At 43.0% G+C, this 20,707-nt stretch overlaps 1 protein-coding gene across 3 annotated transcripts in view; it reads left to right on the top strand.

Annotated features, from left to right (window-relative positions):
* Positions 1 to 20,707, top strand: part of LOC132880009 (E3 ubiquitin/ISG15 ligase TRIM25-like) — a 76,004-nt gene that overhangs the window by 15,881 nt on the left and 39,416 nt on the right. The window contains exons 5-8 of one of the 3 annotated variants that reach the window (XM_060913763.1): positions 2,484 to 2,494; positions 4,057 to 4,134; positions 4,329 to 4,388; positions 4,527 to 5,749. In XM_060913763.1, the coding sequence (XP_060769746.1) occupies positions 2,484 to 2,494; positions 4,057 to 4,134; positions 4,329 to 4,388; positions 4,527 to 5,062 (685 nt within the window). In that variant the 3' untranslated portion in view covers positions 5,063 to 5,749. Of the gene's footprint in view, positions 1 to 2,483; positions 2,495 to 3,962; positions 4,135 to 4,328; positions 4,389 to 4,526; positions 5,750 to 20,707 lie in introns of those variants that run through there. The other 2 variants (XM_060913762.1, XM_060913761.1) reach the window with 2 other exon arrangements.

Raw genomic sequence — 20,707 nt, 5'->3', positions numbered from 1 at the left:
GGCTGCCCCATGTTAACCTAACCGCATTAGGTTAACATGGTCTTTGAACTGTGGGGGAAACTGGAGCACCCAGAGGAAACCCACACAGACACAGGAAGAACATGCAAACTCCACACAGAAAGGCCCCTGTCAGCCTCTGGGCTCGAATTCAGAACCTTCTTGCTGTGAGTCAACAATGCTAACCACTACACCACTGTGCCACCCGTTACCAGCTATTTTTTGTGTCCATAGCCATTGAACTGTTGCAGGGGGCTCGATTTTTCTCCAAGCTGAACCTCTGCAATGCCTACCACCTGGTTCACATAAGAGAGGGGGACGAGTGGAAGATGGCTTTCAATACCCCTACGGGACACTATGAGTATTTTGTCTTACTGTTTGGGCTCACTAACACACCTTCTGTGTTCCAAGCATTGGTTAATGACATCTTACGGGCTTTCATCAACCAATTCATGTTTGTATATCTCGATGATGTTTTGATTTTTTCATCCATGCTTGAGACTCACCAGTTCCACATCAGACAGGTCCTGCAGCAGCTTCTGAAGAATCAACTTTTTGCCAAAGCTGAGAAATGTGAATTCCATAAGTGCACAATCCCATTTTTGGGTTTTGTTATTTCCCCAGGCATGGTCCAAATGGAACCAGACAAAGTCAAGGTTGACTCAGAATGGCCCATTTTCTCTTCTTGTAGGGAGTTGCAATGCTTGTTGGGGTTTACTAATTTTTGTCACAGATTCATCAGGAACTATAGCTCCATTGCCAGTCCTCTTACTGAGCTCACATCCTCTGAGCTCCCCTTTCACTGAAATAACTATGCAGAGAATGCCTTCACATCACTCAACACCAGCTTCCATTCTCATCATTCCTGACCCTGTAGGTCAGTTCATTCTTGAAGTGGATCCCTTGGACACTGGTGCAGGGGTGGTCCTGTCCCAGAGGTCAGCCAAGGATGATAAGATGCATTTCTGCACGTTCTTCTTTCATGGTTTGACTCCTGCTGAGCGCAACTTTTGCCTAGGAGATCAGGAACTGTTAGCGATCAAGCTGGCACTGGAGGAATGAAGGCATTGGTTGGAGGGGACTAAAACCCCATTTATCATATGGACCCTTGAATACATTCAAGTCAGCTTAATGACTTACCTCATGCCAAGCCAGATGGTCATTATTCTTCTCATGCTTTAAGTTTGTGCCATCTTTCAGACCAGGCTCCAAGAATGCCAAGATAGACACTCTCTCCAGGCAGTTTTCTCCTGACTTTCAGCAAGGCACCACTGAACCCATCCTCCCTGCCCAATGCCTAGTGGCTGCTGCTTGGCTCAAAGTTGAAGCTATTGTTCAGGAGGCTCCGTCTGGTGATCTGGGGCCATGTAGTGGACCACCTAACAGTCTTCATGTGCCCCTTTGTGTATGTTCTCAGATGCTTCAGTTGGGGCACATTTTACTTCTCACCTGTCACCCAGGGATTGCTTAGACTCTCTCCATCCTCAGGCAACTTTTCTGGTGGCCTACCATATGGAAGGATGTCAAGATTTTTGTGATGGGCTGTGACATCTGTTTCAGAAACAAGACTGGCAACCAATCTGTGGCCAGGCTGTTAAGATCCCTTCCAATGCCTCACCGTCCCTGGTCTCATATCATTGTGGATTTCGTCACCAGTCTTCCCAGTACTAAGGGTAACATTTGTATTCTGAATATAGTCAATCGTTTTTCTAAAGCAGCTCATTTTGTCCCCCTACATAAGCTGCCTTTTGCTAAAGAAACTGTTGACCTTCTAATCAACTATGTTTTCAGGATTCATGGTTTGCCTTTGGACATGTCTGACAGAGGTCCACAGTACTCAGCTCATTTTTGGAAAGAGTTCTGTAAACTCATTGGGGTCACTCCTAATCTCTCCTCCCAGTTACCATCCACAGACCAATGGGCAGATGGAGTGCACTAATCAGAGTTTAGAGGTCACCCTGTAGTGCTTGATATCTGTTGATGCACCTTCCTGGAGCCAGGCCCTGCCATTGATTGAATACGGTTATAATAGCCTTCCCTCATCATCTACTGGACTGACCTCTTTTCAATATTGTCTTGGTTACAAACTGCCTCTTTTCCCTGAGCAGGAGGAGGTGGCATCTTTCCCCTCTGTTCAAGCCTTTATCCAACTCTGTCACAGGGTGTGGGTACACACCAGACATCACCTGTTACACTCCAGCCAATTGTACAAGAGGAATGCAGATCAACACCACACACCAAATCCAGTTTATTATCCCAGGCAGAAGGTCATGTTATCCACTGCCAATCTCCCCCTTCAATTTTCCCACCAGAAGCTGGCTTTCTGGTTTGTTGGTCCTTTTCCCATTTCTTAAGTTATTAACCCCACACTGTCAGACTGTTGTTACCCAGGTCCATGCGTCATGTCTACCCCTCCTTTCATGTCTCTCAACTAAGACCCCTGGTCTCCAGTCCTTTTTTGCCTCCTTCCAAGACCCCTCCCCCAGGTTCATTGACGGTGGTGGAGCCTTTACTGTCAAGAAGCTACCAAAGGTCCATTGACAAGGTTGAAGGGTTGCAGTACTTAGTTGACTGGAAGGGGTATGGCCCAGAGGAGAGGGGTTGGGTGCCAACACAGTTTATCCTTGACCCGCCACTCATCAGGGATTTCCAATGCAAAAACCTGGAAACCCTACATGGGATGCACAGAGGTATCCGTAGAAGGGGGGAATAATGTCATGATCCAGCCCAGAACCTCGAGGTCCTGATCCAGGTTTTGTGCTTCACTCCATATTTTGGCTGTATATTTGTCCATCATATTCCATGTATTCCACTCTGTGTTTTTTCCCCCAAGTCTTCCCTTTGCTACTGCCAGCACAACTGACTTTGATCTGCTCATCAACAGCTCTTTATTAACACCGCTTGGAGAATTTCTTGATGTGGCATTACCCTCGCAACCTCGTCAAGTTTAGCTCATGTTTTTGCTCTGTATGTCTCTCTCTCTCTCTCTCTCTCTTTTTTTTTTTTACTTTTGGATTATGACTTTGCTGACTGTTTTGGATCACAAGCTTTTTCCTCCCACTTTGGATTTACACTCTGGACTTGATAGACTGTTTATTAATTTTGCACACTGTGCTTGCTAAGGGAATATCTTCACATTTTTCATGTTTTTGAACTGACTACTGTTTTCATTATTGTTTTTTGAGAGCTTGGCTTGCTTCTAGAGTGCCTTACTCATTTAGGATGGTTTCCTCCTTAAGACTGCATCCAACCTTTTGTTGCCTTTGCTGCAGCCTTTTGTTTTTGTGTGTCTGTGTATTGTAGAAGATACATGAAAGACTCTTATTTTTACTCCTGCACAGTTAGTGTCTGTTTATTGGGTCCTAGCCCACACCTACGGTCTTCAGCCCATGACATTTTTGTGTAATGCATGCTGCATAATGTAGTGACAGAACACTGATGGATGTAAAGATGACAACTGTAAAAAATCATGAATTTTGCAAAAAGATATACTGTCACCTGTAAAACTGACTGTTGGAAAATTGTCACCTTAAGTTTCAGTTGACTCAGCTACTTTAGCCATGTCTCACGCATGCAGAAAAGCAGAATACCTAGATACTTACTTGACTGGGTACCTGATCACAGCTGTCGGGATGTTGGTCATCCGTGGACAAATCTGATGAAAACTCTACAATCAAACATGGTACTATTCTTGAGAGAGGGGTGCGACTTGGAGATAGCTAGGCACTATGCAGAGGACAGAGAAAGGTCGGGACAGCTCCTATCTACCGTCAAGCATGACGTGACCAGTAGTGAGCAGGCAGACCTGCCTGGAAGTGGATAACAACCGGAACAAGCAAGCAAGCAAAAAACTAAGTGATGCAATGCTGTGCTACATAATCTTTATTCCTTTCTTTTACTTTCCTTAGTCCTTTGTTTGTGTATGCTAATTTATCTCTGCTTGAAGTTTAATTTGCTTTCTGTAGGTTTTAGCTTCTGGACGTCAGTCTCCTCCATTTCATAGACCAAAATTTCACACATCCAGCATCACTGTCCATCAACATCTCTCAATTAATGGAGTGATGAATTCTCTCTCAGATCTGAAAAAGAGACTCGAGGAATTCTGTGAGGAGGAATTCAACAAAATCCCTCCACATGGTAAGAGGAGCTGTTCCTGCTGGAGGAACAGTGATGTTATTTCTTAGCGATGCTCCTGCTTTCTTTTCTGCAGACACTTTATTCACCCAACACTTTGAACTAAAACACTGATTTAAAATGAATAAACTGACTGGATCACTTTAAACTCTTTCCATCTTTTACACAAACTCATGTTTCCATTTTTCTCTCCACAGCTGCAGCAGTTCAGATCATTTCAGAACCAGAACCACAGAGCAGAGAAGAGTTTCTGAAATGTGCATCTAACACACACACACACACACACACACACACATACACACACACACACACACACACACACACACTTGCTTCACATAAATATAATAGGTGAATTAAACCCAACATGTTCAGTTTGTTTTTCTCTTTTATTTTAGATTTCTGTTATCTGACTCTGGATCCCAACACAGCACACTGTAACCTCATTCTGTCTGAGAAGAACAGAGTAGTAACGCTCAGTAAGAGTGTACAGCCGTACTCTGATCATCCAGAGAGATTTGACTCTTGGTTTCAGGTGTTGTGTAAGGAGAGTGTGTGTGGACGCTGTTACTGGGAGGTAGAGAGGAGTCGTGATGGAGTTGTGTTCATATCAGTCTCATATAAAGACATCAGCAGGAAAGGATCGAGTAAGGGGTGTGTGTTTGGATTCAACAATCAGTCCTGGGGTTTGTGGGGTTCTTCTTCTTATCTGTCTTTCTGGCACAATAACATAAAGGCTAATCTCAGCGTTCCATCAGCCTCCAGAATAGGAGTGTATGTGGATCACAGTGCAGGAACTCTGTCCTTCTACAGCGTCTCTGACACGATGAAGCTCCTCCACAGAGTCCACACCACATTCACTCAACCGCTATATGCTGGGTTTGGGTTTTACAAGGTTTCTGGTTCTGCTGTGAGATTGTGTGATCCAGAATAAAAAAAAAGTGTCGTGTTTTTTCCTGCACATTTGCCATGTTGTTGCTCAGCCATCTGTTTTACTAGAACAAAATCCAGCTGCACAACCCCCCCCCGTCATTTAATATTTCAATTAAAACAGATTAATCATTTAAAATAATTAAAAAGGAAATGTTAAAAATTAAACTTGTAAAATTTAAAAAGAAAATTATCTCATGACCTTAGCATTATAAAGTTCTGTTTGTTTCATATTAAGCAGCGTCTCATTAAATAACTAATAAACAGTAATAAAGCCAGAACAGAACAACATTTTAAATCTGTTCAGGTCACACTATGTAAAAATAAAATATCACTTTTGGAAAGAATTTGATTTTTCTGTGGTTAACTCATTTTCAGACAGAAGCTTTTAATACTGAGGTCAGGATGTCAGCAAGCCGCTGTATCAATGCATGCAGGTTTTTTTCCCTCCACTTTCAATGTGTATTTTTAGATTAATTAACATGTGGGAAATAACTACAGTGTCATAAATATGTGTTTGTGAAAATCAATGTAAACCTCCAACTGACTTTTCCTCCAAAAACATCTCTTTTAATGTTGTCATATATTGTGTGTGTGAATAGTGATGATAAATCTGTCTCTGTGAACTGGATCTGTCTGTGCTCTGACTCCTGATTTAGATTCTGAACATGATTGTTGGAAAAACTTCATTGTTAAAAATCCTTTTCATTTTCAGTCAAATAAAGCAACAAATCTGTTGCAGTTTCCTTTTCTGATTGGTCAGAAGGTGTTGATTAATTTTCTATAACAGCAGCTCTGACAGTAGTGCAGGTTTATATTAATGGGCTTGCTCTAATATGTTCTTGTTTCTATAGTAACAGCTCATTTTCATCTCATTATCTCTAGCCGCTTTATCCTGTTCTACAGGGTCGCAGGCAAGCTGGAGCCTATCCCAGCTGACTACGGGCGAAAGGTGGGGTACACCCCGGACAAGTCGCCAGGTCATCACAGGGCTGACACATAGACACAGACAACCATTCACACTCACATTCACACCTACGGTCAATTTAGAGTCACCAGTTAACCTAACCTGCATGTCTTTGGACTGTGGGGGAAACCGGAGCACCCGGAGGAAACCCACGCAGACACGGGGAGAACATGCAAACTCCGCACAGAAAGGCCCTCACCGGCCAGAGGGCTCGAACCCGGACCTTCTTGCTGCGAGGCGACAGCGCTAACCACTACACCACTGTGCCGACCACATAACAGCTCATTGAAGTGAAATTATTTTAGACCTGTGTGTTCACAAATAAAAATGAAAGAAACATGTGGATGAACACTAATATTGAACCTGGACATTTCTCCTCCAGACCACCAGAGGGCGCCTTTACACACATTTGAATCACTTCCTCCACTCATTTCCTGTCTGTTTTTTTTTAAATGTACATAGACCTTCACTAACTGTGAACCCTTCCAGTGTGTTAGCAAATCTCCTCAGTTGTGAGCCGTGTTTATTCTGGATAGATCTCCTGATGATGATCTCGCCTCGTCTCTGCCTTTCCCTTTGATTTTAATGATATTTCTGGTGGATGGGGTTTGAACCCTGCACTGATTGGGATTAGATAAAGTCTTGTGTTAACACTACTAGCAGATTTCTTTCTTCTGCCTTTCAGGAGATTCATTTCAGCCTGTTAACAATGTTAAAATGACCCAAAGGTAAAATGACCCGTGTCAGTGTGGTTTTCCTCCTGGTTCTCCAGTGTTCTCCTACTTCTCAAAGACACATCTAATGACTGATTGAGGCGACTCAGGATCTCTGATCTCAAACATATTCATCTACCAACTTCATTTCCATCTCAACAATCTGTTCATGAGAAAGTGGGACTTCTATTCACAGTAAATGTAAGACAAATAAAATAAGGTGTTTATTTGACTCCCCCTTGTCATAATGAAGAGTCATTTATTTCGATTCATTTTCACTCCTCACTAAATTCCAAACTGACAGAATGAGGAAAATATTTCAGCAGAACAAATGACACTGAAGTGCAGATGACAGTGAAATATTTCTGCTTTATTTCCATCCTTAATGAGCACAATGTGGTAGTTTTTAGTGCTTGTAGTAAGACACGGTCCTGCTGTAAATCCTCTTGTGTGTCTTTTCTTGAAGATGTCGAACTGATGTTAAAAGGTTGCTTGGGTTGTGTGGTTTTTTTCAGTGATGTAGCGCTACACTAAAACTGAGCCTCCAAATAACAACTTGATTGTGTTTGCATATTATACAATTCTATCTGGAATTCTGATTTTAAGATGTGATTTAACTGCTTATACTTCATGGACAGAAAGACAGGGGAAAATGGGAAAAGAAAACTTTAAAAAAAATTTAATCAAGTTCACTGAATCAACTGATTTCAACTTTCATAAACTCTCATGAAATTTATCCTAATCGGTGCAGCTACATGGGTTATATTTCTGCACTGACGGGAGATGAAATGGTAAATAGAGGACTATTTATGACCGCTTTGTGTTTGTTCTTCTCTCTCTCTTTCACTCACTCAAACACAGAACCAGGAAGTGACCCCTCATTTCAGAGAAAACTGATTCTCGCTCTCTTTCGGTGTGATTTCAGGAAAATGGCTGAGGCCAGTATTTCAGTAGCTCAGGACCAGTTCATGTGTCCAGTGTGTCTGGATCTCCTGAAGGATCCGGTGACTATCCCCTGTGGTCACAGTTTCTGTAAGGTGTGTATTAATGGCTGCTGGGATCAGGAGGATCAGAAGGGCGTCTACAGCTGTCCTCAGTGCAGAGACACTTTCACGACAAGGCCTGTTCTACGCAGAAACAACATGCTGGATGAAGTGGTGGAGAAACTGAAGAAGACTGAAGTCCAAGCTGCTTCTCCTGCTCACTGTTACGCTGGACCTGGAGATGTGGAGTGTGATTTCTGCACCGGGAGAAAACACAAAGCCGTCAAGTCCTGTCTGATGTGTGTGGCTTCATTTTGTGAAATTCATCTGAAACCTCATCTTGAAGTTCCTACTTTGAAAAAAACACACATTAATTGAAGCCTCAGCAAAACTCCAAGAGAAGATCTGCTCTGAACATAAGCTGATTGAGATCTACTGTCATACTGATCAAATATGTATTTGCTCTTTGTGCATGTTGAAGAAACATAAAGACCATGATGCTGTTTCAGTTGCAACAGAAAGAGCTGAGAAACAGGTGAGAACTAGAAATCTTTCCATAATTATAGTTTCCCATCTAGAAACAGGTGCTTTAGTCAGTGATATGATTTGAACTTTAATTTCAATGTGTGTCTCAATCAGAAGGATTCTGTAAAAGCTGATTAAAATGTATGTGTTCTGGTGAACAGAGTATTAAATTTATCTTCAGTGATAGTTGTAATCTGGTTAGGGGTGGGTTTCCCAAAAGCATCGTAGCACAAAGATCATCGTTAAATGGTAGCGCGAGCATCACAATAAACATATCTTTCCTAGTTAAGATGCTCTTAGCATTAAGAGGCTGGGAAACCCACCCCCAGATCAGTTGGTGAACATTTCAGTCAACACTAAATTGTGACAGGATGAAGCAGCTGAACACACACACACACACACACACACACACACAGAGACTTACTTTTTACACCCCTTTACACATGTACCATTATGAACAATAAAATCAGGGTGGATCAATAAATGAATATTTATTAAACATTTACATAAATACAGCTTAATATGTTTAAATAGATAATGTATGTCATAAGATTATCGGTTGAATTATGGTGTAAAACAAAGTTCTTCCTCTACTACAGAGCAGAGGGTCTCCTCATGGCACCACACTGCTTCAATCATCTCAAGATTTCCCATGCTCTTATTAAAATCAACCAGAATCTTTGATTTTGTTAACCTGGAATTTTTTTTTTTGCCATTTTGTTTTTCCTGCTCAGGTATAATGTCATTTTGACATCATAGTCTTCCTCCACTGTTTGCCATGTGACCTCAAAGGGCCCTTGCCACTTGGTGAGCAATTTTGAACTTGAAATGGGAAGTAAAATGAGGACTTTATCTCCTGGTGCAAATTTCCTTAGCTGTGTCCCTCTGTTGTGGAGGTGAGATTGACATTCTTGGGCCTGTAGCATATTCTCCTGGGTTATGTAACTCAGTGTGTGGAGTTTTGCTCTCAGGTCAAGAACATATTGAATTTCATTTTTGCTCTGATAAGGCCCCTCTTCCCAATTTTCTCTAATGATGTCTAAGACACTATAAGGCTTGCATCCATACAACAATTCAAACAGGGAAAACCCGGTCGAGGTTTGTGGGACCTCGCACACTGCAAACAGAGGGTCTAGCCACTGGAACCACTGCCAGATGGCCCTCCGCCAGCTCAGTGGCCCGATCCAGCAACGCCAGGCGGTGGTACTGGACCCATTCCACTGTCCCCTTGGCAGTCGAGCGATGAATTGCTCCAGTGCTACCGCGTTGATGACTCCCTTGACATCACGATCCTCTGCCCTCAACCACCACTAGCAGGCATCCCGCAGCTGCTGGCCATAGGCAAAGAGCAGGCCGGCTGACCTCCTCCAGCATCAGTGCATGGAAGCACTGCCAGTGTTGCTCTGGGGAGTGGCTGACTTGCTGGAGAATTACACCCTTCAAGTCCGCATACACCAGCCGATTCTCCGTGGGCAGTTGCTGAGTCACAAGTTACACTTCACCAGTCTGGAGTGGTAACAAGTGGGGTCTGCTTGTCTGGTCACCCCCACAGTTTGCTTGGAGAGCTCCATGAAAGCCTCCAGGTCATAATGCAGCTGCATTTTTGTGAGAGTGACTTGGGGAAATCCCATGAACTGCGGCTGGTGCACCTGCTGGAGTGATGAAGCGCAGGAGCGTCTGGTGGTCTTCTTGCTGGACCTGCAGCAGAGCCTCGAAGTGCTGCTCTTGCTCTGTCCTCATCATGACCAGCACCTGGTGCTGGTTTTGTTGGGCAGTGGTGAGAGCATGGACCAGCTCTTTGAATGGGGAGGACTCCATGGTGAAGATTCATTTACAGTGTCTTGGCTTTTGGCATCAGCATAACCATTCCCTTATCACTGTTGATACTGAATAATGGGCAGGTGGGATGAGGTTCACTTTTTGGGCTTTATTTCAAACCACCACTCAAAACAAAACAAATACGCTTTTCAGCTGACATAACAAATGATGGACTCAATGCACCAGTGTGACTTCAGCCTGGGTAAGACCAACTACACTGCTCCTCTCCCCCTTTTATCTTCTCCCTGTCACTCCACACAAACACAGCACATTAATTCACCACAGGTGCTTCCACTTTGCTACTCACCTTCCCCAGCTTCACTCTCCATTCACAAACTGGCCCAACATGTTCACAATGTTCAGCTTGTTTTTCTCTTTTATTTTAGATTTCTGTTGGATCCCAACATCGTACATCGTCACCTCATTCTGTCTGAGAAGAACAGAGTGGTGAGATGGAGTGAGAGAGAGCAGCGTTACTCTGATCATCCAGAGAGATTTGATTCCTGCATTCAGGTGTTGTATAAGGAGAGTGTGTGTGGACGCTGTTACTGGGAGGTGGAGTGGAGCTGTGGTGGTGTCCATATCAGTCTCATATAAAGACATCAGAAGGAAAGGATGGGGTAATGAGTGTGGGTCTGGATTCAACAATCAGTCCTGGAGTCTGTGCTGTTCTTCTTCTTCTCTCTCTTTCTATCACAACAGCATTGAGACTGATCTCAGAGTTCCATCAGCCTCCAGAATAGGAGTGTATGTGGATCACAGTGCAGGAATTCTGTCCTTCTACAGCGTCTCTGACACAATGAAGCTCCTCCACAGAGTCTGCACCACATTCACTCAGACTCTATACGCTGGGTTCGGGGTCTACTTGTTTTATGGTTCTACAGTGAGATTGTGTGATCCAGAATAAAAGTGTGTAGTGTTTTCTGTAAAATTCCTGCACGTTGCCACGTTGTTGCTCAGTCGTCTGTTTCATTAGAACACAATCCAGCTGCACAAAAACACTCATTTTAATATTTAAATTCAAACAGATGAATAATTTTAAAATAATTAAAAAGGAAATGTTAAAAATTAACTGTCAGACAAGGAACTCATCAAATTTAAAAAGAAAATGATCTCATGACCTTCGCATTATAAAGTTCTGTTTGTTTCATATTAAGCAGCGTCTCATTAAATAACTAATAAACAGTAATAAAGCCAGAACAGAACAACATTTTAAACCTGTTCAGGTCACACTATATAAAAATAAAACATCACTTTTGGAATGAATTTGATTTTTCTGCTTGTGTTCTAAGATGTAAAATCCACTTTCACTTTTTAAAATCTGAAGTTGTTTCTAAACCCTGAGATTTGATTGTAAAACATTGAACAATATTTAAACTCCATTAGAACATACGGTACATGATCGGTTCAGGCTGCCGATGTCGTGTTCGTCCCATATTCAGCCTGGATGATGATTGGCCCACAGATAGAACCTTATAAATCCAGGTTTATCTGTGAGTTTGGGATTTTTATCCAAATATTACAATCAAAACTTTGCAGAATAAAAGATAAGAGCACAGGAGAATAAAGTTTCCCCCAGTGATGAAGTTTCTGTGCTGAACTCATTTTCAGACAGAAGCTTTTAATACTGAGGTCAGGATGTCAGCAAGCCGCTGTATTGATACGCAACAGGCTTTTTTTCCCCACTTTGGATGGATATTTTTAGATGATTTAATCTGTGGGAAATAATGACAGTGTCTTAAATATGTGTTTGTGAAAATCACTGTAAACCTACAACTGACTTTTTCCTCCAAAAAACATCTCTTTTAATGTTGTCATGTATTGTGTGTGTAAATAATGATGATAAATCTGTCTCTGTGAACTGGATCTGTCTGTGGTCTGACTCCTGATTTAGATTCTGAACATGATTGTTGGAAAAACTTCTTTTTTAAAAATCCTTTTCTTTTTCAATCAAATAAAGCAAAAAAAAAAATTGTTACTGTTGTCTATTCTGATTGGTCAGAAGGTGTTGATTAATTTTCAAGAACAGCAGCTCTGACAGTAGTGCAGGTTTATATTAATGGGCTTGCTCTAATACCTTCTTGTTTCTATAGTAACAGCTCATTGAAGTGAAATTATTTTAGACCTGTGTGTTCACAAATAAAAATGAAAGGAACATGTCGATGAACAATGGCAGTGAATCAAAACAAAACCATGATTTGGTAAGAATACAACTTCTACTCTATTTGTGTTCAATTTATTCATTATTTGAAACATGATCAGTCACACAAACAAAATCATGATCATGATCATGATCAGTCACACAAACAAAAACACTGATCCGATTGTTTCCCGGTCCGTGCTTGTTTTATTCGGTCGTTGACCGAGTGTCCGGCGCTAAAATAATTCACTGCTAACCTAGAATGTTTGAGCAGGAAGGATCTTGAAGGTACTGATGTATTCACAGTCTTTTCAAACCGTTTGCTCAAACTCACCTTCCTGTCCATGACATGAATCCCAATTATCGAATGACTACTGAATGATTTAACATTTAATTATGAATATCATGATTTGTTTGTGTGAATGCTGCTCTAAAATGTTGCTGCCACAAGGAACTGTGGGATGGCACACAGGAGAGTGAGGGGGTAATTCAGAAGAAACTTTGATGCAACTGTTGGTCGGTGCAAAAGGTGGTTTTGGCATAATCTGGATTGTGAGTGAATCCGAATGGCTAGTAGTAGTGAAGGACTTTCTGAGGAGGAAGATATGGACCTGGAATGGACAAGAGTAGGTAAAAATAGGAAAGGAGGAGGAAGGAAGGAAAGGGAAAATGGCACAGTTACAACACCTGGCAAATGAGCACTTGAAGAGGATGAGGAAAGCAGTGAAGCACGGAAAAAATAATGAAGGAAGAGTTTAAGATTATTCTTAAGTTTAAAGCAGGAGATGAGGTATCGTCTGTAAGTCCGATTGCCTTGACTAATGGACTGAGAAAAGCCACTGGGGATCTAGAGATGGCTGAGGTGTTAAGAGATGGCAGGTTGCTAGTGAAGTGCAAAAATGATGAACAGAGAAATAAAGTGTTTAAACTACAAGCAGTGTGTAAGAAAGGAATAGCAGAAAGAAGAGTGATTGGTGAGAGAAACAGTTAGTGGAGTGATATCAGGAATCCTCTGAAGAGAAAATCTGGATGAACTGAAGGAAATGCTGAAAGGAGGAACAATAATAGGAATTAGATGGCTACAAGCAATTAGGAATGGGGAAAGAGTAGATAGTCCATCTGTGTTACTGGAGTTCAAAGATGAAGTTCCTTCAGTGTAAGATCATATGTTCCTCCTCCACTTAGATGCTAGAAGCATCAGAGGTATGGCCACATTGCTAGTGTGTGTAAGGGAAAGCAGAGATGTGGAAGATGTGGAGGGGAGCATGCATATGGAGAATGTGGGAGGAATAGTGCAGTAAAACGTTGTAACTGCAGAGGAAATCACATAGCAGCATATGGAGGATGCACAGTGAGGAAACAGGCAGTTGAGGTTCAGCAAGTAAGAACAGAACGGAGAGTAACGTATGCAGAAGCAGTGAAGATTGTGAAGGAAAAAATTAAAGTATAATCCAAAATAAACAGGTGAGCAAAGACAGAGGGTTGTCAGATAACTACCAAACAGGAATCACAATGGACAGATTGGTTCTGTTTCTAGCCCATGTTATCAACTGCTGAGAACAAGCAAAGACTAAAACAGAAAAAATCAAAATTACAGTGAAGCAGCAAAGTTCTTGAACACAAAAGACTTATCTTGAGAAAAAATATGTGCAGATCTTAGTAAGGAGAAGGGATAGCAGAGGGAAGTCATCAAATCATACCATAATGCTTATTCTTCAGTGGAGTGCTAGAAGTCTGATAGCAAATGGGCAAGAGTGTAAAGGCTATATCAATTCATTAAAAACAAAACCAGATGTTATTGTAGCAGTTCGTAGGAGGGGGAGGAGCACAGAAAGACGGCAGGCCAGAATAAAGTTCCATAACTCAATTTATTTGTTCTTTTCAGACACAAACACTCTCCCAGTCACACACACAATTTGGCTGGTTCAGGAGAGACCTCACTTCCTCTGCTCTCTCTCTCTTTATATAGGGCACGGTCACTGGGAAGACACAAACACAGGTTAATTGACATCAGGTGTAGTGATTCTGCCACTTACCTTCCCTGACTCTGCCCTCCGGTCACAGACTGGCACTTGACCACGCCCCTGCTGCCACATACCCCCACCACCCGACTCAGGCCGGGCAGCCGTCTGGTCTGCAGCCGACTCCCCCCCCCGATGGGAGAGAAAGTCTGCCACAACCATCTGCGCCCCTGGCCTGTGGTTCACCTTGAAGTTAAAGGGTTGGAGTGCCAGATACAAACGGGTAATCAGCGCGTTGGCATCCTTCATGCGGTGGAGCCACTGGAGGGGCGCGTGGTCCGAACAGAGGGTGAAAGGGCTTTCCAACAGGTACGGTAGTAGCGGAGGGCGAGGACTGCCCACTTGATCGCGAGGCACTCCTTTTCAATCGTGCTGTAGTGCCCCTCACGTACTGACAGCTTTCTGCTGATGTACAGCACTGGACGGTCCTCCCCCTCCACCTCCTGGGACAAAACGCCCCCCAGCCCTCTGTCCGATGCATCCATCTGTAACATAAAAGGGAGAGAAAAGTCAGGGGAGTGTAACAGTGGCCCCCCGCACAGTGCAGCCTTTACCTCAGAGAAAGCCCGCTGGCATTGCTCCGTCCACTGGACCTGATCTGGTGCCCCCTTTTTAGTGAGATCAGTCAGCGGGCTGGTGACGTCCGAATAATTAAGTATAAACCTACGATAGTAGCCAGCCAGCCCCAGGAACTGTCTCACCCCCTTTTTGGTCTTGGGCCTCGGGCAGGTCGCAATTGCTGCTGTCTTGTTAATTTGGGGACGCACCTGCCCGTTGCCCAAGTGGAAGCCCAGATACCGTACTTCCACCCGCCCAATCGCACACTTCTTTGGGTTGGCTGTGAGACCCGCTCGCCTCAGTGACCTAAGGATGGCCCTCAGGTGTTGTAAGTGCCGCTGCCAGTCATTACTATAAATAATGATGTCGTCGAGGTATGCGGCCGCATAGATGGCGTGGGGGTGGAGGACCCTATCCATCAGCCACTGAAACATAGTGGGCGCCCCAAACAGCCCAAAAGGAAGTGTGACAAACTGGTGTAAGCCGAACGGTGTGGAAAAGGCCGTTTTTTCTCGGGATAATGGAGTCAAGGGGATCTGCCAATAACCCTTTGTTAAATCCAGTGTTGAGTAAAAGCGAGCCGTGCCTAGTCGATCGAGCAACTCATCAATACAAGGCATTGGGTACGCGTCAAATTTAGACACTGCGTTGACTTTTCTATAGTCTACACAGAACCGGACCGACCCATCGGCCTTGGGTACCAAGACCACTGGGCTGCTCCAGTCACTGTGGGACTCCTCGATGATGCCCATTTTGAGCATGGCCTCGAGTTCTTCCCGAACCACTTTTTTCTTGTGTTCGGGTAGCCGGTAAGGGCGGCTGCACACTACAACCCCCGGGGGCATCTCAATGTGGTGCTCTATGAGGTTGGCAAGAACACGTCCGAAAACTCGGTCTGCAACTGGGTGACCTCCGCGAGTTGGGTCGGGGAGAGGTGGTCTCCCCAGGGGACCGGAGAGGTACGCGATGCCAATGCTCCCTTTTGAACCTCCGGCCCCAGCTCCACCTTCTCCGGAACCACCGACACCAACGCCACGGGGACCTCCTCATTCCAGAGTTTGAGCAGATTGAGGTGGTAAATCTGTAGCACCCCACCCCTGTCCATTCGCCTCACCTTGTAGTCGACGTCCCCGACTCGCCGTGTGACCTCAAAGGGTCCTTGCCACTTGGCGATCAATTTGGAGCTCGATGTGGGCAACAGTATGAGTACTTTATCTCCCGGTGTGAACTCCCTAAGGTGCGTACTCTTGTCGTACAGGCGGGTTTGCCGTTCTTGGGCCTGCCGCAAATTCTCCTGGGTTAGGTGTGTGAGTGTGTGGAGTTTTGCGCGCAGGTCAATAACATATTGAATTTCGTTTTTACTTGGTGAAGGTCCCTCCTCCCAATTTTCTCACAGCACAACTAGAATGCCACGCGGCTTACGCCCATATAATAATTCAAACGGGGAGAACCCCGTGGAGGCTTGGGGGACCTCTTGCACTGAAAACAGCAAGGGTTCGAGCCACTTATCCCAATTACGTGCGTCCTCACTTACGAATTTTTTAATTATATTCTTGAGGGTGTGATTGAACCATTCAACTAAACTGTCCATTTGTGGGTGATACATGCTGGTGCGGATCTGAAAAATGTGGTGTGCATTTAGCCTAGTAAACTAGACCCACCCGCCTAGTGGCCCAAAATATTTTTGCCTAGCGAGTGGGTCTAGCTTCGCACCATATAAACAAAAACACCCCAGGCATCAAATCATGCCTGCCAATCACAACACAAGGTTTTTGTTTGGATTCTTTGGGCGGGCTTTTGCAGGAGTGATGACAAAGCTGCGCGACGCTGGAGAAAGCACAACAGGAAAGATGGCTACGGCTAGTGAACAGCGCGCATTTGACTCCGCTTTGGAATCAGTTTTAGAAGAATTAGACTTGGAGTTTTCGTTGAAACATGAGCAGGAAGAGGCTCTCCGCTCATTCCTTTTCAAGAAGGACGTTTTTGCTGTTTTGCCGACCGGCTATGGCAAAAGTCTGATCTACCAGCTAGCTCTGCTCATAGCCAAAAGGATGGGGCTAGTTTGTGCAGTACGAAGAATTAATAAACAGCTTTGAAACATTACTTTTTGATTGTTTCTTATTTTCCCGTTATTTTAAATTTAAGGGAAATTATTTCACCAAACACCACTAAATAAAAACTCTCAAATACAGTTTAAGCAAACCCTTAAAAAACACTTGAAAAAAATAAGAGTGTATGTTAAGTATGTGGTACAGACTCCAAACTTGTGGTCATTATCTCCAAACTTCTTAATATCTAGAACCTGTTTATTAATTAATACGCATTTTGAAAAATTATTTATTTCAAGGTCTCCCCCACTGCGTGCTCTGACCACGTCACAGTCACTGTTGTGCTGATTGGTCAGAGCGTTGGCCTATACGCAAAGAGACAGTTTGAAAGACAGCGGTTTGTTCCTCCCACACCCGTCGGAAATGTCTACGGATCGAGGCCAGACTAAATATTCACATTTAGTCTGGCTTGCCAGGCTAGTGTGCATTAGTATTCAGCCCCCTGTACTCTGATACCTCTAAATACAATCCAGTGCAATCAATTGCCTTCAGAAGTCATCTAATTAGTTAATAGAGTCCTACTGTGTGTAATTTACTCTCAGCAAAAATACACTTGTTCTGTGAAGGCCTCAGTGGTTTGTAAGAGAACACTGAAGAACAAACAGCATCATGAAGACCAAAGAACTCACCAGACAGGTCAAGGATAAAGTTCTGGAGAAGTTTAAAGCAGGGTTAGGTTATAAAAAAATATCCCAAGCTCTGAACATCTCAAGAAGCACTGTTCAATCCATCATTCAAAAATGGAAAAAGTATGGCACAACTGCAAACCTACCAAGACATGGCCGTCCACCTAAACTGACAGAGCGAGCAAGGAGAGCACTGGCCAGAGAAGCAGCCAAGAGGCCCGTGATCATTCTGGAGGAGCTGCAGAAATCCACAGCTCAGGTGGGAGAATCTGTGCACAGGACAACTATAAGTCGTACACTCCACAAATCTGGCCTTTTTGGAAGAGTGGCAAGAAGAAAGCCATTGTTGAAAGACAGGCATAAGAAGTCATGTAGGGGACGCAGCAAACATGTGGAAGAAGGTGCCTTGGTCAGATGAGACCAAAGTTGAACTTTTTGGCCTAAATGCAAAGTGCTATGTGTGGCAAAAAACTAACACTGCTCATCACCCTGCACACACCATCCCCACTGTGAAACATGGTGGTGGCAGCATCATGCTATGGGGATGCTTTTCTTCAGCAGGGACAGGGAAGCTGGTCAGAGTTGATGGGAAGATGGATGGAGCTAAATACAGGGCAATCCTGGAAGAAAACCTGTTGGAGGTTGCAAAAGACTTGAGACTGGGAAGGAGATTCACCTTCCAGCAAGACAATGACCCTAAACATACAGCCAGAGCTACAATGGAATGGTTTAGATCAAAGAATATTCATGTGTTAGAATGGCCCAGTCAAAGTCCAGACCTAAATCCCATTGAGCATCTGTGGCAAGACTTGAAAATTGCTGTTCACAGACGCTCTCCATCCAATCTGGCTGAGCTTGAGCTATTTTGCAAAGAAGAATGGGCAAAAATTTCAGTGTCTAGATGTGCAAAGCTGGTAGAGACATACCACAAAAGACTTGCAGCTGTAATTGCAGTAAAAAGTGGCTCTACAAAGTATTGATGCAGGGGGGCTGAATACTAAAGCACATCAAATTTTTCAGATTTTTATTTGTTTAAAATTTTGAAGACCATTTATCATTTTCGTTTCACTTCACAATTATGTGCTACTCTGTGTTGGTCTATCACATAAAATCTCAATAAAAAACTTTTAAGTTCATGGTTGTAAGGTGGAAAAATGTGAAAAAGTTCAAGGGGTATGAATACTTTTGCAAGGCACTGTATGTGTGTGTATTTATAATGTTTTATTTTTTTGATTTATTGCTTTGATTGTGTATTGGATTGTCTAGTTATTGTGTTATCTTACTGCTTTTAAACAGTTCGACGGTGGATTAAAGATGAATTAAAGAAGGAAAATAAATCCATCAGTAATGGAAAAACTTTGGCTTTGCGTGTTTCCTGGAGGGGAGTGATAGTCGAATTCAAAGCTGAAGTCAACATTGGCCCGTGGGCTACCCGTCCGCAACGCGAAAATTTGTCAGCTTGTCGGCAAATTGAAGTGGTTCCTGGGATTGAAGCAAATTTCTTGGATTAAAGCCAAGTTTTTTTTCTTCACTGAAGAAGCCAGCAATTTGGACTTGTTGTCGAGGGTGACTTCGTGTATGGACTGAATTTGGATCTATGAAAGATAAGGTTGGACATAGGCCTACTTCTCAACGATTGTGGACGAATGGCATGAAACAGATAAGCACCATTTAGTGTTTTTTTTCTCTTCAGACTGTCTTTGAAATAAGGCTTTAATCAGTTAATGAACACTTATAATGTGGGTTTATTGTGATTAGCCTACTGGTCACATTTAAGGAGGATATTTAAAACTGAAAAGGGGGGCTTGGACAAATGCAACTGAATTGAAAATAAGTTACCAGGTTGTTGAATTTTAAGTTTGTTTCGCATTGTCTTGTTGATATGCCGACTATTTTAAATGGGCCTACTGTGTAGCTTAAGCTGTTGTTAGGCCTATATTGCTTCATGGGACATTTTCAAGTTAAGTTACGCATAGGCCTATTAATTGTTTGAAAGACAGTGATTTTAATCAAACAGTTAAACTGAGCCTGTTCAGTCATTTGCCCGTTGATTGCTTGTATCCTAGCCTAGCTAATACACAGCTTACTATGTCTCAAGGTGGTAAAGATAAAGACCTGCCACTAAAGCTGTGTTCACATATATACCGGTACGATAGTGGTATAACTGTATCGATACAAAGTATACCTGTACAGTTTAGTGCATCTGTCAACACTAGCGAGAAATGTTTGCGGTTTTCTTTCACGGTAGTTGAAATGCGCGTGCACGAAATGTTTCCGTGGTTACCGAGTAACTTCCTTCCGAGAATATGGCAGATGAAACAATGTGTGTGTGCTTTTTGTTGTCAATGTACAGTCTGTATGTATTATAAATGGTGGTCATTTATTCAGTCGAATTGTATAAAATGTGCGAGGCAGTTGAGAAAGAAACAAAGAAAACGAATCTCCGTTCTTCACTATTTTATTCAGTGAAGACATCGATTTAGGTGTGTGACTTTGCGCATTATATTTGTATCGATACAGAACCGCTTCATCTGTCCACACTACAGGGAAGCAGTACAGTACCGATACTGTACCAGTACGAAACCCATACATTTGTGGGTTTCGCACCGATACAGTTATACCGCTACAGTACCGATATAGTTGCTAGTGTGGACAGGTGTTGCGGTACAAAAGTAGTATCGTAACGGTACAAAATCCCTAGTGTGGACAGGGTATAATAGAGCCTCAGCATTCAGAGAAATTAGCAGAGCTACAGAAGACCAATGAGCCTGATGTTGAGCAACAGTAGATTAACAATTCAAGTGCATTGGAACATCATCAAAATGAGCCTCGTAGAAGTGCTAGATCATGTAAATTGACAGAGAAGGGCAAAGATCTACACATGGACAAGTTAAAGTCACTGCTGCTCTGTTTTAACAGTGTCTATGAATGTTGGAAGGTTCTGACTAAAGTGGTAAAGTTTGTGGAGCAAAAACATCCAAGCATTGAAAAGGAGCTGGCTGAACTCAATGATATTTATAATGCCTATAGGAAAGTTGATGTTCCAACTCACGATGTGCGCTGTAAATTAGATAAAAGCACCTCAATTACTAAGGTTATGATAAAGAATGCTAAGTCTCAGATTCAGGGAGCTGATGAAGAGTTGCTTTGGCCTGATGCTGGCTCTGTATTTGCATCCTCAGCCTCTAGT

The sequence above is a fragment of the Neoarius graeffei genome, chromosome 2, assembly GCF_027579695.1.
Source record: "Neoarius graeffei isolate fNeoGra1 chromosome 2, fNeoGra1.pri, whole genome shotgun sequence".
NCBI lineage: Eukaryota > Metazoa > Chordata > Actinopteri > Siluriformes > Ariidae > Neoarius > Neoarius graeffei.
The sequence above is the reverse complement of the archived record's forward strand: the minus strand, read 5'-3'. Positions and strand labels throughout refer to the sequence as shown.